Source organism: Haliaeetus leucocephalus, unplaced genomic scaffold, assembly GCF_000737465.1.
Source record: "Haliaeetus leucocephalus isolate CR32 unplaced genomic scaffold, Haliaeetus_leucocephalus-4.0 Scaffold605, whole genome shotgun sequence".
Lineage (NCBI taxonomy): Eukaryota > Metazoa > Chordata > Aves > Accipitriformes > Accipitridae > Haliaeetus > Haliaeetus leucocephalus.
In genome coordinates this window covers 552,259-580,121 of record NW_010973041.1, presented here as the reverse complement: position 1 = coordinate 580,121, position 27,863 = coordinate 552,259, and the positions used below count along the sequence as shown (strand labels likewise).

Below are 27,863 nucleotides of genomic sequence, written 5' to 3'. Positions count from 1 at the left end.
GCTCACTCCTCCCCCTTGGCCCTGGTGGGATGAGGAGAAAATATAAAAAAACCACTCATGGGTTGAGACAAAGACAGGGAGGGATCACTTACCACTTATGGTCATGGGCAAAAGACAGGCTCAACTTGGGAAAGAAACAAAATCAGTTTAATGTACTACAAATCAAATCAAAACAAGGATAATGAGAAGTAAAACAAAATCTTTATTCCCCCCACCCATCCCTCCTCCCGGCTCAACTCCACTCCCGATTTTCTCCACCTCCTGGGGAATGGGGGTTGCAGTTATCTGTGCTGCTCCTTCCTCCTCAGGGTGTTACCTGATCAGAAAGTAACTACTGAAACACACAAAGTATGTTTAAAGAGGAGGCATTGCTTAATTCTGCTTAAGGTGCGAGGTGGAAGATTTCCACAAATCGAGCACACCTACTGAGATTTTCAGTCCGTACTTATATAGTTAAAACACCACGCCTATCTAATACATATGTTACACCTAACTATTGCATATTCATTATGTGGAGCAAGCCTAATGTGTTGTTGTCTTGAACAATCATCCCAGAGTCTTCTATGCCTGCGCGAGGGTCTCTGGTGGGCTTCAGGGGGTCTTCGGTGGTCTTTTGGGGAAGAATACCCCTACTCCTTTTGTCCTTTTATGGGCATGTGTCATCTGAGGACACCAGGTTCTTTGTTTCTCTTGCCAACCCCTCCTTTCTCAATGCTGAAGGAGGATGTATGTCCTTAATTAGCAACTCTGTGACTGTTTAAGCATCCTCTATTGTAAGTAGAATCTTAAACTAGATAAGCTTCACCTTGAGTACACATAATCTAAACAATCCCTGAATAGCAAACATACCACACTTCTCATGTTTTAGGTTTTTTTTCTTTAAACTATCACCGCCTTCTTATTTGTTAATCAGTCTTTTGAAGGCTTAAGGCAAGACCCCCGCTACCAAAAACCCCGCCACACAAACCCAAAACAGTTATCCACACTGGTTTGGTCACAAATCTAAAACATGGCACTGTATGGGCTGCTGTAAAGAAAAGTTACTTCTGTGCCAGCCAGACACAGTACACAGACTAACCCCAAATTCAAGGAACCTAATAAGGTCTTTTACAGTTATTTAAAGCTTTTTAACTAAGCTCATTGTTCTGGTAACAGTCTTAGATGATTTCTGGTGCATGTATTGTTGGGTTTGGTTTTTTCTTTTATATATTTTCAATTCTGCATTTAAATCACAAGGAAGCAGACAAGGAAAATCATAAATAAGACTTCTGGAAACATCTTAGTCATTGGGGAAGGCAAGGGAGTTGAAGCATCACTGAACATCCATTTGTTCCTTAGTCACTTAGCTACTTTCAAAGTGTTGCCTTATCAAAAAGTACTGCAAATTCTCTATTAGTCTGAAGATGCTGAAAGTTAAATCTGAGTTAAATACAGCCAGAGAGGCCATTGTCAAAACCAGCACTATGAAATATGTTTCAATACCAGTAGTCTGCAGAATGCTCGTTAAAGAAATAAATACAAATAATTCCTTTTTTTTGCTTGTAGTGGCAAACTGCAGTGTTTGAATTATTGACTAAATAAGTAGGTATGAAGTGAAAGTATTGGCAATCATCCCACACATGGTAGCAAAAACTTCAGTTGAGCTTTTTATCTTCCTCCGATATGGTGATAGGAGCCCTATTGAAACAGATATCTTACGAATACAGAAGACACTGTGTTTTTAAACAGCATTTGCTAGTTCACAAAGATGCTTGTCAAGTTCTGAATACCACATGTGATAGAAGTAGCACATTGTGTTTTTTCTACCCTGCCTATACTACTATAGCAATATTGGTCGATTGAGACTTTCTGTCAAAGTTGCAGGAATTCCTGCTGGCTTGGAATACAAAGGTAAACAAGTTCACTTTATTTTAAACCATGACATCTTTGGGATAAGAAATGTCTCTTTTATTCTATATTTGGTTGCACCTTCCACATGGAACCATCATTTAGATGATGTCGCAACACCAATTGCTGCTTGGAAGAGTGTGTCTGTAAACTTAGCCTTTTTTTTTCTCCAGGATTTGAAAAGTATGGCTGGGCATAGTCCATACCATACGTGCTCAAAGCGCAAGTTTTTGGATCCAGCATTTCTTGCTAATGGCTGGTAATGCTGAACTTGCTTCATGCCTGTCTGTGGTAGCCTGTCAGTCATGTCGACTAACTTGACTGTTTAAAAATGATTCAACACCTAGTGAAAGGAGTCACATAATTTGGTCTGTCACAGAATTACCTTTTTAATTAACATAGGTATATCATTTTGCATAAAATAAATTGGAAATCATTTTTCAGAACCATTATTAGATTAAGTGGGAAAAAGGATACAAGTAGTGGTTTGGCATACATAAGCAACTATTACAGGCAATTTGTTTTGGCTCACTATTAATTAAGCTAAACAAAAGGTAGAAGGGACTTTCTACAGGCAAAAAGTTATAAAACTGCTGCCTAATGCCAAATTGCTAGTAAACATCATGGGTTTTAGACTGCATATGACTATGATATCTTAATACTTTATATTATTAAATTAGCAAAATGAAGTAGTCACTTGAATTGCATTTCTCTAATACTGAAGGTGTGCTTACACAGAGGTTCTTATCTGCACATGCTCAAGACCTGTTGAAACTTAACAGATGTAAGGAAGATATTTCTGTCTTAACAAGTAGCTTTTCTGTTAGTGTTTGTATTGGGTTTGTGTGGCAAGGTTTTGGTATCAGGGTGGCTACAGGGTGGCTTCTGTGAGAAGCTGCTAGAAGCTTCCTCTATGTCCAACAGAGCCAATGCCAGCCGGCTCCAAGTCAGACCCGCCGCTGGCCAAGCCCACGCCCATCACTGTCAGTGGTAGCGCCTGAGGGATAACAGATTTAAGAAGGGAAAAAAAAGTTGCTGTGGAACAGAAACTGCAGCCAGGGAGAGTATCGAGAATATGTGAGAGAAACAGCTCTGCAGACACCAAATTCAGTGAAAAGGTCAGCATAGCACCTCTCCTCATTGGCTTCTCTATCACTTGGAGAAGGAAGTTGTCATCAATGCATTCCAAGAACCTCCTGGATTGCTTATGCCCTGCTGTGTTGTCCCTCCAACAGGTATTGGGGTGATTGAAGTCCCCCATGAAGACCAGAGCTTGTGAATGTGAGGCTTCTCCTATCTGTCTATAGAGGGCCTCATCTGCTTGGTCTTCCTGGTTGGGTGGCCTGTAGCAGACCCCCACTATGATGTCACCTGTCCCTGCTCTCCCTTTAATCCTGACCCATAAGCTCTCAGGATTAAATAAAGATGAAGAGGAACTTCTTACAAGGGCATGTAGTGATAGGACAAGGGGTAGTGGCTTTAAACTGAAAGAGGGGAGATTTAGATGTAAGGTAGAAGTTCTTCACTGTGAGGGTGGTGAGGCACTGGAACAGGTTTCCCAGAGAGGTTGTGGATGCCCCATCCCTGGAAGTGTTCGAAGTCAGGTTGGACGGGGCTTTGAGCAATGTGGTCTAGTGGAATGTGTCCCTGCCCATGGCAGGGGTGTTGGAACTAGATGATCTTTAAGGTGTCTTCCAACCCAAACCATGCTGATTCTATCTATGAAGAAGGAGGGGGAGGAGGTGCTTCAGGCACCAGAGCAGAGAATCCCCTGCAGCCTGTGGGGAAGACCATGGTGATGCAGGCTGTCCCCCTGCAGCCCGTGGAGGTCCACGGGGGAGCAGATATCCAGCTGCAACCCATGGGAAGCCTGCGCTGGAGCAGGCTCCTGGCAGGACCTGTGGAGAGAGGAGCCCATGCTGGAGCAGGTTTTCTGGCAGGACTTGTGACCCCATGGGGTATCCATGCTTGAGCAGTCTGTTCCTGAAGGACTGCAGCCCTTGGAAGGGACCCATGCTGCAGCAGTTAATGAAGAACTGCAGCCTGTGGGAAGGACTCAGGTTGGAGAAGTTCATGGAGGACTGTCTCCTGTGGGAGGGACCCCACGCTGGAGCAGGAGTGTGAGGAGTCTTGCCGCTGAGCAGGAGGGATCGGCAGAGACAACGTGTGACGAACTGACTGCAACCTCCATTCCCTGTCCTCCTGTGCCACTATGGGGGAGGAGGTAAAGAAAATCAGGAGTGGAGTTGAGCTGGGAAGAAGGGAGAGGTGTGGGGGAAGGTGTTCTAAGATTTGGTTTTATTTCTCATTATCCTACTCCAATTTGATTGGTAATAAATTAAATTAATTTTCCCCAAGTCAAGTCTGTTTTGTCCGTGATGGTAATTGGCGAGTGATCTCTCCCTGGCCTTATCTCGACTCGTGAGCTTTTTGTTATATTTTCTCTCCCCTGTCCAGCTCAGCGGGGGAGTGATAGAGCAGCCTTGGTAGGCACCTGATGTCCAGCTAGGGTCAACCCACCACAGTATTCTTTAGAACAGTCTATACTCTTGACTCTAACAATCCTTCCTTCAAAATAACTTTTAAGATTTTGGTGACCAATAGTCATGGTCTGCATGCATTTCACTCACAGCACACCATGTTCAATGCCATGTCAGTCGTTCTTTGTTTATGCATTGCATGTTTAAGTCATTAAATAAAACTTTTACATCTGTTATTGTAAAAGTCATGCTTCCTCAGAGTAAGTTACTTAGATTTACCTAATATCCCTAATATTCCCCATTAGGCTAAGGAACAAGGATGAAAGTATGAAATGGAAAGAAATTAAAAAGCCCAACATTGCAGAAACTGAAGCAAGATAAATGCTTCTTAGCAGAAGGCTAAGCTCTCTGGCTGTCTGCCTTCTCTCCCCTTTCACACCTTAAATCAAGTAGTCATCAGTCAATTGTACTTCATGGGTTTCTCTCTGACACGTTACTCTCTCTGTGAATAGTTGGGTTGTATACTCCTATTGCATACAGGTGTCGGTGGCATTGAAGCAGAAGCAGTGATGTTGGGTCAGCCAATCAGCATGGTGCTTCCTGAGGTGGTTGGCTATAAGCTGCTAGGAAACCCTCAGCCTCTGGTAACATCCACGGACATTGTGCTCACCATTACCAAGGTAATGAACATGTCTGCTGTTTTGCCATTAGTGCTGGAAGCTACGCATATTCTGTAGGACAGAGCCACTGTACTGCATGCTTAGGAGCCCTGTGTGTGCTTCCATGTAGTCATTTTGGACCTTTTTTAAGCTTTGTTGGTCTTTGTGGGTTGGAATCAGCTGCCCAAGGACAACTGCAAATTTGCTAGGCAAATCTGTTTCCCAGAAGCCAGACAAAACAGAACGGAGAGCTGGTATCTCATGGCCTGTTCCAATCCTCATGTGCAGACCTGTTTTGGAACAGCAGTGCTTGTAAAAGGATCTTTTTTTTCTCTCCTGCCTCAAAAGAAACAGATTACTTTCTTTTTTGAAGTCCCCACTTAAAATAAGGCAATATAAAATCTGAAAACAGTAAGTCCTGCAGTCTGATTTCTTTGATCTGCAGGTTTGGCTCACATGTCATATGTTCGTAATATATTTATTCACTCTGTGGATTGTGGCTGAATTAAGAGTATTACTGGGTCAGCATTAATGTCGTCGGAGGTCAGAAAACTGGTACACATGTTCATAATGGGATGCTGTCTCTAGAGAGAACCTCCACATGGAGAAAGACAATGGTTTTTATGAGTTCATCCAGATGTTGTGTGTGTTCAGTTATTTACAGTTTCATTCACATACTTGTGCAGTTGGTTCTTCCTGTTTCCCCATCTTCCCGGGTTTGCTGGCTAAAGACCCCACACTGTTCTCCTCTCTTTAGAACATCAGGTTGAGAAAAATACAGTTGTTCTAAGATAGGCTCTAGTTTAAATGAGTGGAAGAGGAAGTTTAGAAGGAATACATCCCTTATATCTGTGTCCTCATCTTTGTGATTTAGTTTACCAAAGCTTCCTGGTTTCAAGGGGCTATAGAAACCTTCTGAAAGGTTTCTCTGAAGTCTAAAGCTGGATTTTATAACATACATTTGACACTTAGCAATGACACAGGCACTGTATTTTTATAACAGCACCTTCGTCAAGTTGGAGTCGTGGGTAAATTCGTGGAGTTTTTTGGTCCAGGTGTAGCCCAGCTGTCAATTGCTGACCGAGCCACCATTGCCAATATGTGTCCAGAGTATGGAGCAACAGCTGCCTACTTCCCAGTGGATGATATTAGCATTGGGTACCTGATACAAACTGGTGAGTGTAAGAGGAGACCATGAGTTAAAGGTGTAATTGAAATGAAGGACTACGGGTCTATATGGTGTAGTCAGCAATGGGGTTGAATCAGGTGGAGCCTTCTGAGCTTGAGTGCTTTTTTGTCCATACTTGCTTAGTCAGGCTGTGTGTGGCTCTTAGTCTCCATGTTTAGGAAGAGCCAAGGTTTAGACTGTTTCACAGCCAACTGCCTGCTTAGCCCTGCCTGAACCTAGCTTGTCCAGATGACAGAAGCAGGAACCTAAGTTTTTGTTGTCCAAAAGCCACCAAGTCTGCTCAATCGCTTTGTTTTTAGTGAGTCTCTAATATTTGTGCTGAAGGGTGTTGTAGTGCAATGTACAGTGTGAACAGTGAAGTAGCCTGTTACATGGGGTTTTTTTTCCTTTTTCTGTGACATGGTAGTTCCTCAGTTTTGTTTGCATTTTGTTTTTGCTGTATCTGGCTTTCACCTTAGGCCGTGATAAAGAGAAAGTTATGTGCACAAAAAAGTATCTTGAGGCTGTGGGAATGCTAAGAGATTTCAAGAACTCCTCTCAGGATCCGGACTTCACACAGGTTAGAAACTACTCTGTTTTCTGGCTCCTTGCTTTACGCCCTGCCCTATTTTAATGTGACAATTGTCTGTTTTTTCACAGAAACTAAGAAATAGTCAGCAGATTCCTTATCCTTTGGCTTAGTCCACACAGCTGTCTTAACTTAGGGCCTAGTGGAATAAGTCAGCTGGCTCTCCAGGTGTGAAAACTTGGGCGTAGGTATAGATTGGCTCTCAGTTGAGCTCTAACTGGTGCAGATTCTGCAATTTGATCCATGTGGTTTTGAGAAGTCCAGTCCAGACTCAAACACAGCTATGAAGATATTGTGGATGTTTTCTGTGTAAGCCTTGTCCCAGTTTTACCCTTGTTCTGTTCAGCAACTTCTTTTACTGTATGAATTGGGACACTTAGAAGCTCTGTGTGGTAACCGCAGACCACACAAGCCATTTTCTATGCAAGAAAATCAAGGTCTTACTCTGTGTTCAGGAAACTCAAGAATACTCCTGGTTTTCTCTACAGTAAGAATTTATCTTGTAACTTATGTTCAGATTTGCATGATTATTCAAAAACCTTAGTAAATATGGAAAGATGCAGCACACTATAAAATCAAAGTTGAAACATGGGTGAGGAGCAGGAAAATATGATAATCTCTGTTTCATAATAGACTGAACTTTTCCCTAAGGCCAAGATAAATAGTCTTGCTTTGGTTTATGCCAGTACCAGGATTTCTTCACATCATTGTTTTCTGAGAAGCACCCTGCTGCTAGCATGTGAAAGGACATAATTCTCAAAATCATCTATATTGTTTAGATGCTTTAGTCACACATTGAGTTTTCAATATCGGGGATGCTTTTGAGAGCCATACCTGGGAGCTGGTAGGGTCTAAAACTAGACCTGTTCCTTTTCTTCTGCTCTTTTCCTTCTTGTATGTCTTTGATAATTTCTGCAAACAAACATAAAGATGTGCAGACTTAGCCTTGGTTCAACAGCAGGAGTAAGCATACCTGTGGCTTAACTGGCTTCAGCTGGTCATGCAGTGCTGAACCACTCTCTGTTTCTCTTACTGAATAGGTTGTTGAGTTGGATCTCCATACTGTTGTGCCTTGCTGCAGTGGACCAAAAAGACCTCAGGACAAAGTTGCTGTGTCAGATATGAAGAAGGACTTTGAGACTTGTCTGGGAGCCAAGGTAGGGTCTAGGAACATTTGGGCATACAAACTAATGCATGCTTCTAGAAGTTGTTTGGTGTTCAGGAACTACATTCTCGGGTTAATTTGTGTGTTGTTTGTTTGCCTATTGAAAAGTAGATGAGGATGTTTGAATGCAGTTTAGAAGATGACCACCCAAATGGGTGGTTTAAAATTGGGGCGATACTTCTCTCACATGAAGGTATTCATGTCCTGTTGAAGTAGTAGTTCCTTCTGATTTTAGATCAGTCTTAGGCCTAACACAGTTTCAACATACACTAGGGATTTCTGAACTAGCCACGATGGGTGGTGTTAGTAGAGTGGACCAAGTAGCTACTGCACTGAGCTCTGTGCTAACTACGCAGCTCTTCAGCTTTCCAAGCCAGTTAGGCCCTGAGCTCCACAACGTAGTTTCTCATTCAGTGCTGAATCTATTCAGCAGATCAGAACTGCACGTGTCTCTGTGACTCTTTGTTGGTGGTGGTAAAGACAGAAAGAAAAAAGACATATTCTGTACATCATCCAGTCAAAAATGGTCATTGAAAGAAGAGCAAGACTTTAATTTTAATATGCCCAGACACTTAAGTTCCCAAAATCAGTTTGAATCCTTATCTGATACGGTGACCACCCTTGTTAAAGGCAGTACAGAATTCTAGTGATGTAAATCAAGAAACTTAAACTACCGCAATTCCCAATAATTATTGTTTTGTTACATATTCCAAGCTCTGTTAAATGACCTTATGCTTTCAGATCTCTAAGCGTAATTTTTCATGGTGTGAACAGTGCCTTCTTGCTCTTTGATGTTTTTTTTTTTCAACTATCAGGCTTTTGCCTCTCAAGTCAACTCTTAGTATAAGTTTGAGCTGTTTCATTGATATTCATGGCTTAAAAATCTTATGTGTTACAGCTAAAATCTCAGGACTAGATTGTGTAACAAGACTGTATGTGATCAGGAATCTGGAGCATATGGGAGTAAGAAGCATCTGAGCAGTCTGAAGAAGGATATATTCATGCAGAAAGAAAACACAAATACATTTTACTGCAAAGGCTGCCTCTTTTACCAGTAAACAGAGAATAGGATAGACCCCAGAAAAATAATTTTTGTCCACCACTTTGACTAATCAGTGATGCAAGCCTTCACTATCAGATGTAAAAGTGCAAGCATGGATATGACTGACAGATGCTTCTCATTCATGAAATACCCAGCCCATACCAATTTCCACTAAAAATATTTATATTAACGACATCCTTTTGATTCTTACTTTCTTGTCTTACAGCAAGGATTCAAGGGATTCCAAATTGCCCAAGACAGACACAACACCGTAGTCAAATTTAATTTTGAGGGCTGTGACTTCGAGCTTGCTCATGGTTCAGTAGTGATTGCTGCCATTACAAGCTGTACAAACACCAGTAACCCCTCAGTTATGTTGGGAGCAGGTAAGTTTATTTGCTTAATGTGCAGTAGTTTTTCTGTAGCTCTGGCTGTGTGTCCTAAAGACAAATACAACACTGATGTAATTCTACATGCACGGTGCTGTTTTTGTCATTTGGAGTGCTAAAACTGCACTTAGTCCCTAAGTAGCAGAAGGAATTCTGGAAATGGCAGCTAGAAACGTGGGTTGAAGAAAATGGATTTTTCCTGCACTGTCTTCTTTACAGGGCAAGCTGGAACTGAATTAACCAGCACCTCTGACATTTGTTCAAGTGCACAGAAGCTGTTATATAGAGCTGAAAAGGAGCTATCGAAAGTCAGAGCCACAAGAAGAGGGACAGTGAAGAACGGTCTATGGGTTTAAGTCTGAAGGTGCTCTGATCTGGCAGCAGAGTACAAAACACACACTTAGCTAGAAGTGTATTGAGTTGTTACAGCAAGAGTCTGAGGGCATGTGGGGGGTGAGTACAGGAGGAAAATTGTGTTCTTGGGGGTTGCCATCTTTCGGAGCCTTGTCCTTTACATCTTAACTGCATGCAAGAAGTGGTCAGGGGTGGGCTTTTTATCCCCCACTTTCTTGCTTATCACCATTCAAACGCTACAAAACAGTCTGAGTTGCTTATGTTAAATTTCAGGGCAGGAAGTAGGTTCATTTTTAACCTGGCTAGTCTGGGCAGAAAATTTCTCATTCCAAATGTGTGCTTCTGGTAACAAAATATGCACAAAGAGAGTCAGCTCAAAGGGTTCAGTCCATACTAGACCAGTTCAGCCCTCTTTCCCAGGTACTTGGCTACATGCTCACATCTTTCTCTCCTCTGCAAACATATACGTAGATGTTATCTGTCACTGTAAGATCGTCACTCATTAGGGCTTGCTAGTCTGTCAGACTGTTTGTAGGATGCAGGCTTATTTTCTACAAAGGTTGGAAGGGATGTACAATGGGCAATGCAAGGGCCCTTGACTAGAGACAATTATTTACAGGTTGAAGTCACATAATTTGTCTCCTTTGTTCCTACATGGTGCTGGGAGGATCTTGTCTTGTGGACAGCTCTGTCAACAATCACTTTGCATTTAGCTTGTTGATGTGATATTTGTCACCTGTTCTTGGGCTTTCAAAAGAAAGCATCTTTCTTTTGGTACTCTACAGTACCGGCAGCTCACCCCCTTCCCAGGCACAAAAGCTCTTTTAATTCCTAGCAACAGGGACAAAGTCCATCACAAACCAGGATGTGGGGTGGAAAGGGAAGCTGAGGAGAGGTGTGCTCTGTTTCTTACCCCTTTGAGAGGAACAGAATTAAACAAAATCTCCCAATTCACTTGCCCTTGACAGGACAGCCAAATAAGCATACTTCTTTCCTCGGGTCCATCCTGATCATGATTACAGAAATAGAGCTCTGTTTCTTTCTTCCAAGGATCAAGAAGTAGGTTTCTTCCAGGCAAATAATCTTTGCTCTGTCCTGTTCCCTTAGTTCTAGGTGGGTGTATCTGTCATTTGTGCCACCTGCTTAGGATATAGTTTCCTCAAGTGTTTGGCTCCCAGATTTATCGGCATGCATTTTTAACCCACTCTGTGGCAGTGGGGATGCTGATCTTTCAGTCTGCTTGGCTTAATAGCTATATGAATTTAAAGTGCAGAATGCTCTGCAGATACAAGTGAAGTTGGTACTTTGAATACATTCACTGCTACTTAATGCACAGCAGCCTGAAGAACATAGTCCTAAGGATCTCAGCGTATGCACTCAGATTTAGTGGGTACTCTTAACTTTACTACCTTTCCCTACAGTGGGACTTAAGCTTTGACCTCAACAAGGAGGTAAAAGTAATTCTGTCAGTCTCCAGTAACTGTACACTACAGTGCTGAGAACCTCTGAGATACCCGCAAGAAACATGATAATTTGGCTTTCATTATAGGGTTTGAAATGAAAGTGATTAAAACATATAGTGCTCCCATACTAAGTAAGCTAAAAGAAATCCAAAATATGAGTCGTTGTTTCAAACTACCACTGTATATCCTGTGCACTAAATGATGTGCAGGGGCTGTGCGTCTGTGAGGATAGTCAGTGTATGCTGTAGTAGTGTTGACAGCCTAATCTGACTTTGCAAAGGTGTTGGATTAAGGTTGCTCAAAGCAACCTAAGTTCTGGCATTTCCTTGCCAGTTTTTAGAGTTTGACTTTGCATTCTTTTCAGAACTGGTATTGGCAGGAAAACAGAAGCCAACACTTTCACACAGGTTGCCAGGCTTTTGGGTCCTAGGATGATAATTTGTTCATGGTCACATTTTCAAAAGTATCCAAGAGCTCCAGTTTCCGCAGCTTCCTCTGGCAGCTAAGAAGCCTCAGCAACTTCAGGCATAGGACTGCTTTTTTAAATTCATGTACCTACCTGTAGGCCTCCAAATCTATCTGTAGGCCTTTTCACACAACACTTAGAAGCAGAGGTCTCTGGGTCATGTCTAACAGAGCTGCCAAACAGCTGGCAAAGACAAAACAGTTTGATGACATTTTCCTGTTGGAGATCATGTTGGATCAAAGCACAGCTGATGTATGTTTTCTTATGTAAGTGGATGTGTGAGAGAGAGAGAATGAGGCATGGGAATGTGAAGTTTTGCATAGTTTGCATAGCTGCTGCTTCTTCTGTGTCCATCCTGGGAAAGCGCTGGAGGGGGCTTGTTTTCTGAACATTCGTCTGTGTATGGACAATTTATTTAAAAGGAAGAAACTCAGGATAAATGTGTTTCTGGTAACACATATGCTCCACTAACATGCGTGTAACAAATCTAGAAGTGGTAAAACAGCACTCCTGCAACAAGCTGTAGATTGTGAGAGAGCTTGTTTGTGGCAAGGGCCGGAGTTGGTGCTCTTACAGCCATCTGCTTCTGAGGGCAGCAAGTCATGTGTTGGCAGTTATTTCAGCACTGGGTCACTAGACCACCATGAGTGGGAAGTTAACAATTCTTAATTGCATTTTTTGTGAGACACTTGTCTTACAAATGGTGTTCTGAGTTTTGAATGTCTATGTGCTGCCCCAGTGGGAGTGCATCTTGTTGAATGGAACTTCCAGCAACTTTCCAGTGGAGCAGAAATTGCAGACTGCATCTACAGTTCAACAGAGCACCTGAGTTCTAGCTCATTATTCTGCGACTAGTGCTGTTGGCTCACTGTACCATTTAATTGCTGGAAATGGAGCCCTTTTTGTTTTCCAGTTATTTAGCGATACTTCTGTTAACCTGTTAATCCTGTCCCATTTCCAGGACAAACTGCAACTATCCTTTGCATTTTTCAGGATTGCTTGCTAAGAAAGCTGTTGAAGCTGGTTTGACAGTGAAGCCATACATTAAAACTAGCCTGTCCCCAGGAAGCGGGGTTGTCACATACTATCTGAGGGAGAGTGGAGTTATGAGTTACCTTTCCCAACTAGGGTAAGAGTGCTTTTCTTACTGTTGTCCTATGGCTGCTTAACTAAAAGCATTGACAACAAGTGATGCAATAGATGCAATATTTCTCTGTACAGCTTAAAAGATATGACAGGTAACCAACTGCACGATCCTGCATGAGTTCACACATTGCTGTTGTGCTGGCCGACTTTGTACCAGTGAGAGAGAAGGCCTGTTGCCTGCTGTAGCTTCTTGAAGACTCGTGTTATTAAGCAGGAAATGGGTTGTTTTTCAAGACTAATGGTTTTAAAACAACATAAATGACTATTGTTGTTCATCTTGCTTGATAACACATTTCCCCAAACTTCATTCTGTGTGCATGGACAGTCTCTGCAATGATAAGAATTGAGCATTCTCAAAAATGCTGGTTTTGGCAGCAATTAATTTGTTAAAACAGTACATCTTCTGAAAGTAACCCTAGCCAACTGCTAAGGGCTCCAAAATAGCTTTTTGTTCACTGATGATTTTTGTGCTCTGTCTAGGTTTGATGTTGTGGGTTATGGATGTATGACATGTATTGGCAATAGTGGACCCCTACCAGAGTCTGTTGTTGCGGCCATTACACAGGTATGCAGTTTTTCCTGTGCAGCTTATTTACGTAAGCTGTTCTCTGTTGTGTGCTGTTCTGAGCTGTGTTATACTGTGCACTAACTCTTCTCAGCTGTGTGCTGAGAAGTCTATATTCTCTTGTCTGTGGGAAATGCTTTGGGATTTTTTGAAAGAAGACAGTTGTGTGACTGTCCAGTCATTGATGTTGCAGCACAGTGCAGCTCTGCAGACCTGCTGGGTGTGTGGAGTCTGCAAGCACCTCAGCTACTTTTGTTTCAAACTTTCTCTTACAGGGAGACCTTGTAGCAGTGGGTGTGTTGTCTGGCAATAGGAATTTCGAAGGACGTGTCCATCCTAACACCCGTGCTAACTACCTAGCCTCCCCACCACTGGTAATAGCCTATGCAATTGCAGGGACTATCCGGATTGACTTTGAGAAAGAGCCTTTGGGTAAGACAGTGTCAGGATGCTTCTTTTCACAGCTTATAAACTAAAGTTGGAATTAAGCTCTTCAGAAACATTTGTCTTAGGGAGATGCTTCAGATGGCTGAGTACCTCTGGGATACAAAGCATGTGATTGGTAAGAAACAGAGCAACAAGGAGTCTATATGACGGAGAAAGGGGGAAGCCAAGCCTGACCAGTATTCTCATTCCACAAGGGCATTTTTCTGGTTATATCTGGGTGACAGTATCTCATGAGCAACCTGACTTAGAAGACTTTCTTTGAGCAGGTAGTTCATCTAGACAACCCTCAAAGATCCTTCCCAACTTAAATTGTTGTATAAATTATTCTGGGAGGCCATTGCAAATCACAAAAGAAGGCATATGTACAGGCATTATCAAGTTTATGAGGCCTGCTCCTGTCAGACCCTTGTAAGCAAAATGAAGTGTGTCTCATGAGTGTTGACAAGGTTAGACGGAGCACATAGCTAAAGGACACCATGATAAACTTTTTCTTTCTTTCTTAATAGAAAATTTTTGCAACAAACATAACAATACCATCTTCTACAGGAATAAATGCTTCAGGGAAGAAGATTTTCCTGAAAGATATCTGGCCAACAAGAAATGAGATTCAGGTTGTTGAGCATCAATTTGTTATTCCTGGGATGTTCAAGGAGGTCTACCAAAAAATAGAGGTGAGTTAATCCCCTGGGTAGTAGTTTGATTGATGTACTGTGCTATTCTGAAGGTGTTAAATAAGCTGGTCTTGATAATGAAATGAATCTTTTCCTTCTATTGCTGTCGGTCCTGTTCAGACAAGTATTCAAATGAGGCTTTTTTTTTTTTTTCAATGGCTTCTGGTTAATTAATTGGTTCTCACAGACAGTTGTGTCCTGAAAATTGCTCCTTGATGATTTTTTTTTAATGTAACATATGGATGATGTGTTTTAAACAGTCATCCCAGGCTGATATTAGAAAGTGAGATATTCCAGCTTCACAGAAGTTTGTTTTTTTTCAGCTGACATAAAATTCATTTACAGGACTTAATAGCATTCACATCAGAAGAAAACTTGTACTTGGTAATGTTTTCCTGCAAGCCTTTCTCAGGTGTTGTAAACCTTAAGAATATTTTGTTTCATGTTAGGAAAGCTTCTTAAGATTACTGATAGATACACCTGAGGGTTATAAAGTGTTCTCTGTATACAAAATACAGGTTATTGTTGGAAAACTGGATAAGCAGCTCTTCTATTGCAACAAATTGAGGATTTTCCTAACTCATTTAATAGATAGAATCATTAAAGAAAACCCACCTCAAACATAAGGTATATTGTCGTAAGAATTTCCTGAAATGCTCTAAGAAATACACAAGGCTTTTGCTGACGTCAAATTTGTAATTTTACCTGGATTCTGAAGTAATTCTGTTGCTTCTGAAAACTTAGAAATCAGTAGGATGTTTTTGTGTGTTTTTCAGACAGTAAATGAATCTTGGAATGCCTTAGATGCTCCTTCAGATAAACTGTATACTTGGAATCCCAAGTCAACTTACATCAAGTCTCCACCTTTCTTTGATGGTCTGGTATGTGCATGCTTTCCCTTTGAATCAAGCCAAAGTGTGTAGTGACCTTGACTAATGTTAAAGGTGAAGCAAAGCCACTTCAAGGGGCCTGGGAGCATCCATCATAGCCTATTGAGGCCTTGGTTTTCAAATGTTAGAATTACACTATTGTATTCATTTTAATACAAAGGCATGAGTGAATCTAAAAATTGTAAGGAATCCCTGTCACTTCAGGGCTTTTGAAAAGTCTCCTTTTAAGCTGAAATACTCTTCAACATGCAAGCGAGGGAAAAGGACAGGAAAAGAAACCCACAATTCTGCCTGCCCACATTTTGCACCAAATAGTTCAGTGTTTAGTACCATTTAAAGGAAATGCAGATTTCAATGCATGCAGAAGTCTAGGAATCCTGTTTTTTTGTCTGTGTTCATGCATGTACCACAGGAAGCTTCAGCTAATTTTTTTGCCTCATCTGTTTTCTTCATGCATGAACTTGCTGACAGACAGGACATCATATTTTGTTCAAGAATGTAAACATTTTTAATAGTGTTGGGTTTTTTCTTTCTTTTAATTTGTATGAAAAGGAAGACTTCATTTTGCAATTTGCACTTTTGAGAAAGGTAAAGGAATTCAGTGTCATATTTCAATGATTTTGTTTGTATTTATGATGGTATAGACTTTGGCTCTTCAGACCCCGAAAACAATAGAAGACGCTTATGTCCTGTTGAGTTTTGGGGATTCTGTGACAACTGACCACATATCTCCAGCTGGGAATATAGCAAGAAATAGTCCTGCAGCCCGTTATTTGATGAGCAGAGGGTAAGCATTACTTGTTCTTGTTATAAATTGGGAAGAGGAAACAAGCCACAACTACTATACCATGTTAACAGGCACACATATGTGCTGTCTGTTCACATACGCTTGTATACCTTGATGCATGCCTGGAGAATATATAAAAGAACAAAGAAAAGCATTTCCTTCTCTGCTGTCTCAGCACCTCTCTTCAAGGGGAAGAAGATAACTTTCAGGCTGGTTTTTGCAGTAAGTCTATTCATAAGTAAGGGAATCAGGATTTATGAAAGCAAAATGATCATGGTCCTTAATGCCAAAAATTGGTTTTATATTCACTTCTTCTAGCATGTGCAGCTATTTCATAGATTTAGGCTGTTAGGACCTACAGAACACCCAGAAGTTTGTTTCAGCGCAGCTACAAAAACTGGCAAAGCTATTGTGGTTGGAGTCCAAACTGCTGTAAAATGTTGGTCTTTTTGTATAGGCAGCCTGCCAGTTTAGTACTCTGCGTTCAACTTAAGGCAAGACTAGGACTTGCTGAGTTGCCTTTCACAGGTAATGTAATGTAATGTAATTCACAGTCTTCACAGATAATGTAATACTTTTATTCTCTGGTTTAGTACTTCTTAGAACTTCAGTGGTGTTTTGAGGAACAGCACTGACATTATTAAAAAAAAATACATTCACTAGACCTGATAATTCTGGAGAGGAAATTGATTAAAACAGTGTGATCTACTGAAAACTAACTGCTGTGGACTCTTTGGCCTTCTGGTATCAGCCACATTGAAATCTAGATAGTCCTACACACATTACAAAACAGATGTTGTATGTCATAGCTGCTGTTTGGATGTAGCCCAATGCAAACCATCCAATTTTCTGTCACATTCCAGCATGTTTTTTGTTTTTTTGGTTAGGCTGGAGTGTCCCCTCTTTCCCATATCTCTGTTTACAAATGAATTTTTTCTTCTGTAGTTCTAACTTGCAGCAGGGGCTCTCACTGTCTTTTAGATATTTAGCACAGTGGTGTCTCTACCTTTGTTCTAGATGCTGTGGTAATATAAATATAACAAGGAAGATTTTCAGTAGCCAGCTATTAAGAAAAGAATTGTACTGTGTCTTTTGAGCTAACATGAACTATATCCTTGCATTGCTATCAGACACTGTTTCTAGGGCAAGCGATGAGGATGATATGGAAGCTGCTTTCTGTGACCAAGCTGTAGGCAGACTTCTATTTTTTTTAATTATTCTTTTTTCCTTCAAAATATCTTAAAAGTAGAAGTATCAGCTAACTGGATGCTACTGCCATGATGGGAACTATGTACATACCTGCCTCAGAAACGCCAGTTCATTGCTTTCTTTTTTTAAAGCACAGAGTGCTTCAGCCTAAAAACAATAGTTCTCTTTTTTTCCTTGTTTTCTTTTCCCTTAATAGCTTGACTCCTCGAGAGTTCAATTCTTACGGCTCCCGCAGAGGGAACGATGCTGTCATGGCCAGAGGAACATTTGCAAACATTCGCTTGGTGAACAAATTTATTGATAAACAAGGACCTCAGACTGTCCATTTCCCTTCTGGGGAAACTGTAAGTACACACGCTGTTCTAAACTGAGGCTCACTGACAGTAGAGTGGATTAGTACTGGCTTTCCGTCTTTACAGCTTAGGTCATTTACTTAAGTGCATTTTAGGTAAAGCTAATGAGGGGACAGGAGCTGTATTGACCTAAGGAAGCAGGTCACGCATACCTACATAATGTGGTGCTATCGGGCATATCAGTGGAGAGTATAACCACTGCAGAAGTAGTAGTGGAAGGTGCAGGTTTGTTTTGGGGGTAAGATCAGGCTATAGAAGCCACAAAGCACTGTTAATATCCTTAAAGTGCTGCTTGATGGAAAGTATGGGCTTCAGCTGTTTATGTTGGGACACTTTTTCCCTTGTTTCCCTGGAAGTGTGCTTCCACCCCCAAAAAGTGTATAAAGTGTTTGTTATTTTCATTCCAGCTGGACGTGTTTGATGCTGCAGAAAGATATAAGCAGGCTGGTCATCCTCTGATTGTGCTGGCTGGGAAGGAATATGGTGCAGGAAGTTCCAGAGACTGGGCAGCTAAAGGACCATTCCTCTTGGTGAGTGACTACAGTAAACTAGAAGGATGACAGTACTTAAAAGTGCATTCATTTGTCAGGAAGACTAGCTCATGACCAACATCTGGGGTAGCTCATTCTCACTTTTGGTAGCAAGAGCTATTTTGAATTCTTAGCTGCCTCCAAGAGCGACAGTAGAGTTTACATTAACGTGTAAAAATTTAGAAATTAATTAAACTGCATCCTGGAGCTTGTAGTGTAGGAAGGCAACACTGAATTAGCAAGAGTTATGGAGAAGTATGCAGGATTCCCGAGGAAGCATATGTAATTTTTTGACAGTCAGGCTTCTTTTAAAGATGTTTGAAAGTTAACATATAATCAAGTCATCCTGGACAGTCCACTGTTGGACTGACCTGCTGACTCTAAGAGTAGCTGGTAAATTAAATGGACGGGGCCATAAATGTACCAATTTCCTTTCTATGAGCACAGAGGGACTGTCCTAAACCATGGAGATAACTGTACCTGTTGTGTATTTCCCAGGGTGTCAAGGCTGTGCTTGCTGAAAGCTATGAGAGAATCCATCGAAGCAACTTAGTAGGGATGGGAGTGATTCCTCTGCAATATTTGCCTGGAGAGGATGCAAGGTCTTTAGGACTCACTGGACGGGAGCGTTACACGATTATCATTCCTGAAAAACTAAAACCACAGATGAACATCCAGATTAAGGTATGAGACAGCTAAGGGCTGAATTTTCTGAATCACTGTAATTTCACTCAATATTAACTGTCTCTTCAAACAATGTGCTTTCATAATGGCAGTAAGCTTCCCTCACTTGAGGAAGGGAGAAGAATTGAGATGGTGAAGGGGATGGAAACAGTCGTTCTAACAGGGATTCACATGATGGGATATAAAAGCAGCATTTTTTATTTAAAAAAACAGCCCAGACTGTTTTATTTAGCACAAAGCAGTCTTGTATTTTGGACCAGTCTTTCAAAGTCCACTATAATTTTTCGTCTCAGTTAAACATTTGAAGCACAACAGAAAGTGAACAGTAAGTATTAAATAAATTAAACTAATGTATTTAAACCAGTTTAAAATAATTCATTGACAATTTAACTGACAGAATATTGTACACTGCAACATTCAGTATGAAGTCTAAGCATGCCCGGCATAAAATCTAGTTAAACTTCAACCCCTGTATTTGAAAGACCGCTTTTTGTCTAGCTTTGCCTCCAAACCTATGCCCCTTTTTGAAAAATATAATCTACAATAAAAATTTGGTTTATTCTTCATTGGAGTATCTGTAAAACTGACTTAACCTAATAGCATCAAACTCTGCTTTTTTACTGTGTTTAGCAAAACAATCTACTTACTGCATGTTCATTTAATGCAGCTGGTCTCCCTGGATTAGTTTCTAACAGTAGTTGTTTACATGTGACTCATTAACTGCCCTGAAATGGAGAAAGTATAGATCCCAAAGAGCTGGTCAGCTTATTAGCTGATGAACATTGTGCATTCATCTGGAATTACCTGACTAGAGGGGTCTTCAGTAAAACAGAATGGTTTTATTCACTTCATGCACTTGTCTGTGCTTTTGTGATTCCCAAACACTACGCCTCAGAGAAAGCTGATTAAATTATTATTGCTGTTGTACCTAAGCCAGAAGAACGACTACATAGAACAACATCAAGAATTAGTATAACCGCTTGAAAGGATGGTCAGCTTTCATGTCTCTAGGCATATCCACAATAAATCTAAATGAGGCAGAAAATGCAATGCTGTCTGTTTTAAACTGCTTTCCTCTTAAGCAGCTTGCTGTAGTCTAGTGTGGAAAGAAATGCTGTGTCCAGTGCCTGTTCACTTTAGCTTTCTATTACAATTTCTTAAGATGGCAAAACTATCATAATAGTCCTTATTTTACTATGATGTTATGCAACATGTGGAAGGTTCTGCTGCTTGAATGACTTTCTTTGACCCCAACAGCTGGATGCTGGGAAAACCTTTCATGCCATCATGAGATTTGACACTGACGTGGAGCTCACTTACTTCCACAATGGTGGCATTCTGAACTACATGATCCGTAAGATGGCTTCCTAATCAAAAACATTAAGCAAAAACATCCAGGTACAAGCCTGCTTCTGGTGAGCACAATAAAACTATGGTAATCATAAACTTGAAAGCATGAACCATAAAGTGAACAGTTTGTTCATGCATTGTATTAGAAGGCTTGTTTACAATGCTGAATTATTCTGTGTATTAGGAAACTGGACACGCTTGCCCACTTAAAGTAAACAGCTTTTATTATTTGTTTTATATGGTGGTTGGCTTGACTTACCTTAGAATACAGTGCAAAAGTCATTAAAATACTGCTGGAAGCTGTGGAACTGTTGAAGATCATGTGCTGATTTCATATATTTGGTCCATTTAGATTGACTATCAGTGGTCCAAAAATTAACTGACAGTATAAAAAATAATTTCCTTTCCTTCCTGATTACCTGATATTGACTTGCTTTCTTATTCAGTTGACCAGAATCTGAATCTAATACCAAAATTAATTATTTAGCTGTTTATTAATTTTAAAAAATGTGAACTTTGTTTGTTAAAATCTAAGCCTTTGTGGAAAGGTGGACCTATTGGGGATAATATTTCTAATGGATAAAATTAAATTTATTTTCAAGAAGTTTGTTGGGTTTTGTCATGTTATCCTTCGTTCCAAGATGCACAACAAAGCTTTGACTTTAAACTCTTCTCATTTTCCCTGTAGGAGCAGTCATATAAGTCTTGACTTCTCGTATTTTAATTCTTGTTTCTTTGAATAATCTGCATTAGACAGGATGAATAATAAAAAAACCTGTCAGACACTGGCAGTCTTCTGTAACCCAACAGAATACTGCTGTAATGTACTTCCCTCTGTTTTGTGTCCTCAAGAAGACAATCATCTACCACAATTTCAAGATCCTTGTCAGCAATTTTTATGGCAGTTGGCAACCAGTGATTACACTAATGCATTCACTGAAGTCAGTGACTGCCCAATCCACAATACCACATGAATCTATTTACAGTGATAACAAATATCCTCTTACTCGGAGACAAACAAGGTTATAGTACTAATTCTTACTCTTAACTATCTTTAGAGCAACTGCCACAACAATTAACATAATGGAGAAATTCTTTCAAAGTAATTTCTTAATGTATTTTTGGAGCAGTCGGCTCCAGAACAATGAAAATAGTTCTGAAAGAAGTCAAGAGGCTTCAGGAGGGGATAGAGATGGCACTGTACCTACAACAAGGTATTCTTGCTTGATTACAACACACAGAGCTCTTCTAGAGAATCCAGCAGAGGCCCACTAAGATGTTGCAGGATCTGGAGCATCTGTCATATGAGGACAAGCTAAGAAAGCTGGGACTGTTTAGCCCAGTGAAGAGGAGGCTCAGGGACATCTCTGTTGTTTATGTACAAGTATCTGAATGGAGGGCACAAAGAAGATGCAGCCAGCCTCTTTACAGCGGTGTCTAATAACAGGGCAAGAAGCAATGGGCACAAACTGAAACAGAGGAGGTTTCCTCTGAACACCAGGAAACACTTCTTTACTGTGAGGGTGACCAAGCACTGACTGGAAAAGATTGCCCAGAGAGGTTGTGGTGTCTCCATCCTTGTGAGGTATTCAGATGCTGTCTGGACATGGTACTGGGCAAGTTGTTGTAGGTGACAAGATGACCTCTAGAGGTCCCTCCCAGCTGCAGCTGTTATTCTGTGCAACATCTTAACAGAGAGCTATTAATATGGTCATAATCTTGAGCATTATTTGATAACAAATATGCAACTTCTGGTTCCATTGAAAAAAAAATTCAGATATTCTCAAAGGCCAAATAGAGTGCTGGTGTTCTTACCCACCCTCCTATCTCCACTGGGTACTGAAGGTAGGCTTGTTGTATGAAGTTGAATTCTGATTAATGTGTTACCTCATCAACCTTTATTACACTCATTTAGGCTGAACTGTAGAGTTGTTTTAGTCTGCAGTCCTTGCATTCAAACAATAGGAAGAGACCAAAACTCTTCCAACCCCTTAACTTCCCAGTAGTTATTACTATAAGCTGTGAAACTTAAGACTGATTATTTTTTATGCCAAGAGTCCCAAAGTAGATGGCCCTTTCACACAGCAAACATACTCAAGGACTGTGGTTTTCCAGGTACTTTTCATTTTAAAGTGCTAAACCAGCCTTTTTGCTAAACAAGCCTTTTTCAAAATCTTTGTTTCTAGTATTTTTGGAGGGGAGGCATCATCCAACCATAAATCATCTTTATGCATTGTTCTGTGTTTCCTTTTTGGAAGCAGCTCTAAGAACAGTGAATTTACTAGGTAAAAACTAAGCACAGAGTAAGTTTCTGTAGGACAGATTCAGGCTTCCTGTATGGTGCATACAGCTTTCAAAGTAAAAGGCATGGACTGGGATGGAACATGAAGCAGTGCTTAAAAAGTTGTTTTGCTTTTAATACCACATAACACTGTTTAAAAGAACACTGCAAGTCTCACTGAGTAGGGTTTAGGTAGTTTAAGTAATTTTTGGACTCTGAGTTAGGTTCCTGTTAAAGGTGGTTTGTTTTCTTCAGAGTTCAGGTCTTTCAGACACATAATTCTTCTACATACGTATGTTATTACACTATCAAATGCATAAAGTGAACTGAAAATATATTTGATCTTGGTTCCACAAATATTGAAGATTAAGCTCACTGAAGATACATAGAATCAGCAAGTGCTTTAAAGTGTACAAGTTTAACCTCGGCCAGCAACTAAGCACCATGCAGCTGCTCGCTCAATTCCCCCCCACCCAGTGGGATGGGGAGAGAATCAGAAGAAAAAAAAAAGTAAAACTTGTGGGTTGAGATAAAGACAGTTTAATAGGACAGAGAGGAAGACAATAATAATGATAATAATAATAAAATTACAGTACTAATAATAAAAGGATTGGAATATACAAAACAAGTGATGAACAATGCAATTGCTCACCACTCATCAACTGATGCCCAGTTAGTTCCTGAGCAGCAATCCACCCCCCGCAGCCAACTCCCCTCAGTTTATATACTGGGCATGACATCACATGGTCCGGAATATTCCTTTGGCCAGTTTGGGTCAGGTGTCCTGGCTGTGTCCCCTCCCAACTTCATGTGCCCCTCCAGCCTTCTTGCTGGCTGGGCATAAGAAGCTGAAAAATCCTTGACTTAGTCTAAACACTACTTAGCAACAACTGAAAACGTCAGTGTGTTATCCACATTCTTCTCGTAGTAAATACTAGAAAGAAAATTAACTATCCCAGCTGAAACCAGGACACCAGGTTTTTTAACTGTGTGTGTAGCAATTTCTGTTTTCCTGAGACAAGTCTGGGATCTGGATGGGGAGGAGGGATTTAAAGACACTAATGCCTAGACTTTGTTCCAATTCTAGATCAGCTCTGACAGGAAATCTGCAGAATTAATATTAATGTCTTGAGAGATTTCAGAAGCTAATTCATGAGACAGGACATCAGGGTAAATGCTAATCACCATCTAAATTAAGCCTTCACCCATCTTACAGAGCACTGGTTGTCCTCCTTGGGGCTTGTTCAGTTAAGCAACACATAGAAAGGTGTCCATTCTGCAACTTCAGCAACTTGACAAACATGCAGTGATAGAAGAAAACAGTGCTACCATTTTAATCCTAAGATGCCTCCTCCAGGAGGGCTCTGTGAAGCCCTACTGCTTTTGTCAGACTGTTGCAGAAGCATTCTCTATTAAAGATGGATTTAAAACATGCAATATCTTCCTTACCAAAAAGTTACTGGACATTTTCTCTTAATTTTCTATATACCAAAATGCCTAGAGCATTAAAAGTAATTTTTTTAAAAAGCTTTAAAAGTAGCTAAAGTAGTGCTTAAAGTGTCTGTATAAGCCATGTTGTCTGCTTGGAGGTGCAATCCAACAAGAACTAACTGGTAACAAAGAAGATTCTGATTCACACAGAAATGCTTGAAGTTGTGGCCTGTCACCTAAAATCAGATGTTTAATAAGTCATTCAGCTTGATTTTGTATTTTTCAGACCAGCTTCTTCGTAGCAGCAAAGATTAAAATCTAGATGCTTAGAGCAATTTTTGTCCATGCTTATATTAAAACTTCTTGTGAAACATTTAATTAGATAGCAGATTTTTTTTTTAGTGGCCATACTAGCCTTTTTTAATCTAGCCAGATGCTGATGAGGGGGCCTAGTATATCCAACAGCATAAAGAACAAGAACTTTTTATACATGGAAAGAGATTATCCACTATTTCATCTTGGTGCAGTAGGGTGATACATGCATTAAAATGCTGAGTTCAGCTGGATGTTTCTTCAACATCAAAATTCTTCAAAGAGAAATTAATATTCTTCCATTTCTGAAAATCCATTTGTGTCCCAGTTTCAACATTCTCTAATACAAAACTTTTGATTTTGATCACTGGTAGATTATCAAATGTCTTGTACTTCACTATGATTCCCCAGTCATGCTGGCAATTAGTATTTTGGCAATACATCTTGCTTTTTTTCTCAAAACAATCAAACTGGACTGGTTTATGGTGAGGCTTTGTTATGTAACGCTCCTTGAACGCATCTCCTAGGACAGTGTGATGAGATTCCTGAAACAACACATGCCAGAAGCACTTAATAGTAGAAACACCATTCCTCATTTTTTCCCTGACATTCACCTTCCCCTCACAAATACCATTTCCCTGGTAAGGTGCTTCCTGTCATTAAGGAGGCTCACCTTCCAGCCCCCTTGGCTCATCGCTCTTTTTTCCCCATTCATTAAATACCAGGTACTAGAAAGGCCCAGGCCTGGTCTTATCAAACCCCAAATAACTATATATCACAAGTCACTAGCTTACACATATTTGAACTTACTTAGATTCTCTAAAAGCCATGCTTGCAGTATTTGAGCCTTTTGCGTAAAATAACAGAGTCACCCAGACAACAGACAACTTGAAAGACTCCTGCTTCTCACTTATTTTAACTGTATGACCCCAGCCTTCCATGAGGGGTGATGCAATTACATTGGAATGGTAGAAAAAAGTAAGCCTAACAAGGTAAAGGAGTAACAGTTGTTGTTTATAACATATATAATTAAAGATTAAAAAAAAAATTAAAAACTTAATTTGAAAGCATATGTACAATTTGAGCTGGAGTCTGAAAATGCTAGTTCTTCCTTGATATCCAACTTGAATTAAATATGTAGGCTGAACTATGACAGAACTCGGTTTGTAGGGATTATTTAAAATATTGTGAGGGGTTATTTGCAGAGTACTAAGCAAAAATTCTTCCTGAAGAGTTTTCTGAACTCTCGGATCTATTTGCCCAGGTATAGGTGATAAGCCAGCAGCACAAAATGGAGTAACAGTCAGAGGTGCATATTAGATATCCCTTGTTATTTGTCAAAGAAGTGTAACTAGGTTTTCACAAGGCTGAGTTATTCCCAAATCCTTGCCTGTGGATATTCCCTATGCAGAGGAGTAGTGAACTCCATCTACGTTCCAAAAGCAGCTGGTAAAAACAAAAAAAAGATATTCTTGATTAAAAAGGGAAGTGGCTGAAGGCAAGCATTCTGTAATGCTCAGCTGTGGCCTGAAGCCCTTTATCACATTACAACTGTACTTTTCAGAGCAGCACAAATAGAAGCTTCAGAAGAACAAATTTCAGCACTAGAAAGGCTCAAAGTGCCCAGAAAAGGCTCTCTTTCATGATCACCACTTTCCATGTCTAGAGTATTGGCTTCTTGGGCCTGCAGAGAAATTCTTCAAGTTCAGAAAGATTACAATAAAAATGTCACCATGAGATACATCGAAGCAATGTGAACTACCTAAAGAATGGAAAACAAAGTAATACTGAAGAATTAAAGGGCTCCTCTTGTAAAACCATGCTTTGCCCTGCCTTTCAAAACTGAAAACTGGCCCATAAGCCAAGGAGCTAAACAGTGAGCTGATCTCAGTACTTTGTATGGATAATTTGCAATCAACAGAAATGGTGGGAGAAATGTCTCAACTGCAGGAAGACTCCCAATCTTGTGCTAATCGGGAAAGTAAATACCCAGCAGTTATACGAATAGGTTATGTCATTGAAGATCACATGATTTTCCACAAAATTCATCAGTTTCTAATAGAAGGGGGTTCAGGAAAACTGAAGTGATTCCTGTCATATCACATATTTGCACACCCTGGATATCATCAACTACCATCATAACATGCTACAGAAGTAGTTATGACTGGTCCTGTGGCTTTCCGATTTACTCAGAATTTTTTTCTGCTCCAGTTTGCACAAAATAGCCTGCTTTCCACACTAATAAACACTGCTGTTAGTTCAATAATGTTGACTTCCCTGGTGTTCACGGATGTAGGTTTCCATACAGACACATACCTTTATAACTCTGATGTCATCTGTACTGCAGGCATACGCTTTGCATTTTCCACACAGAAGATTTTTTTTCCCTTCCACTACCTTACTTCTTGTTTCTTTCTTCCTGGAGTCTCGTAATACCTTTTCCTTCATTTGCAGGTCATGTATCTTTAATAAATAAATAAAAATCAAGATCATTATGAAATTACATCTGTCTAAACATGACTCAGGATATGTAACATCTAGGAACCTATTACTTAAAAGCAAACAAACAAACCAGGCTTTGTTCTAGCAACTCATACCAAAGGAAGAACATGGTACATTTGTCAGGTTAAGAATGTAAGGCTAGAATAAGTAAGTCACATGATGGACAGCATTTATGCCATCTGTTCCTTCCTCCCCTCTACCCCACTATGGCCCCTCTGGTCATAACGCTATTAAGTCCTTGTGAAGACTAAGTCACGTGAGACTCTCTACAGCAGAACTAGTGCTGCTGCTCTGGAAAGAATGCTCCAGAGACTACAGAAATTGCAGGCAGAGAAAGAGGCAACAGCCACAGCCTGGACCTGGGAACCTGCAGCTCATGCAGAAACAAAATCCTCCAAGAAGCAGCAGAGCAGCCAAAGCAAGACTCAGAGGTGGGAGAGGAAATTTCACAAAGGCTAGAGGGTCTTGGACATCCTTTGTTTCTCAGTCCCTGAAAGCTTGCCTGGAAACATGGGGTGATCTGCAAATGCATGGGAATATGGCAGAACTGTGTACAAAGTCTTTTTATTCGTAGTGGCTACCACTGGCTTATTCCAGTCTTCTCGAGGAAATTTGTTGCAAAGGTCTAGGAAAATAGAATCATAGAATCATTTAGGTTGGAAAAGACCTTTAAGATCATCGAGTCCGACCGCAAACCTAACACTGCCAAGTTCGCCACTAAACCATGTCCCTAAGTGCCACATCTACACATCTTTTAAATACCTCCAGGGATGGTGACTCAACCTCTTCCCTGGGCAGCCTGTGTCAGTGCTTGATAATCCTTTCACTGAAGACATTTTTCCTAATATCTGACCTAAAGTTCCCCTGGTGCAACTTGAGGCCATTTCCTCTTGTCCTATCTCTTGTTACTTGGGAGAAGAGACCAATGCCTACCTCGCTACAACCTCCTTCAGGTAGTTGTAGAGAGCGATAAGGTCTCCCCTCAGCCTCCTTTTCTTCAGACTAAACAACCCCAGCTGCCTCAGCTGCTCCTCAGAGGACTT

At 40.5% G+C, this 27,863-nt stretch overlaps 2 protein-coding genes across 4 annotated transcripts in view; one reads left to right on the top strand and one right to left on the bottom strand.

Moving 5' to 3' along the window:
• The window catches only part of ACO1 (aconitase 1, soluble), a 27,151-nt gene extending 6,258 nt beyond the window's left edge, over positions 1–20,893 (top strand). Inside the window, exons 6-20 of the mRNA XM_010578103.1 lie at positions 4,908–5,047; positions 6,030–6,201; positions 6,674–6,774; positions 7,824–7,940; positions 9,217–9,376; positions 12,656–12,791; positions 13,289–13,373; positions 13,649–13,805; positions 14,367–14,491; positions 15,268–15,372; positions 16,026–16,168; positions 17,574–17,721; positions 18,138–18,260; positions 18,759–18,944; positions 20,202–20,893. Of these exons, the coding sequence (XP_010576405.1) occupies positions 4,908–5,047; positions 6,030–6,201; positions 6,674–6,774; positions 7,824–7,940; positions 9,217–9,376; positions 12,656–12,791; positions 13,289–13,373; positions 13,649–13,805; positions 14,367–14,491; positions 15,268–15,372; positions 16,026–16,168; positions 17,574–17,721; positions 18,138–18,260; positions 18,759–18,944; positions 20,202–20,315 (2,012 nt within the window). The 3' untranslated portion in view covers positions 20,316–20,893. The remainder of the gene's footprint in view (positions 1–4,907; positions 5,048–6,029; positions 6,202–6,673; positions 6,775–7,823; positions 7,941–9,216; positions 9,377–12,655; positions 12,792–13,288; positions 13,374–13,648; positions 13,806–14,366; positions 14,492–15,267; positions 15,373–16,025; positions 16,169–17,573; positions 17,722–18,137; positions 18,261–18,758; positions 18,945–20,201) is intronic.
• Positions 20,894–23,554: 2,661 nt separating this feature from the next.
• Positions 23,555–27,863, bottom strand: part of DDX58 (DEAD (Asp-Glu-Ala-Asp) box polypeptide 58) — a 27,211-nt gene continuing 22,902 nt past the window's right edge. For 2 of the 3 annotated variants that reach the window (XM_010578100.1, XM_010578101.1), the window contains exons 17-18: positions 26,635–26,781; positions 23,555–24,863 (exon numbers count right to left, since the gene is read on the bottom strand). In XM_010578100.1, coding sequence (XP_010576402.1) covers positions 24,564–24,863; positions 26,635–26,781 — 447 coding nt within the window. In that variant the 3' untranslated portion in view covers positions 23,555–24,563. Of the gene's footprint in view, positions 24,864–26,634; positions 26,782–27,863 lie in introns of those variants that run through there. The other variant, XM_010578102.1, reaches the window with a different exon arrangement.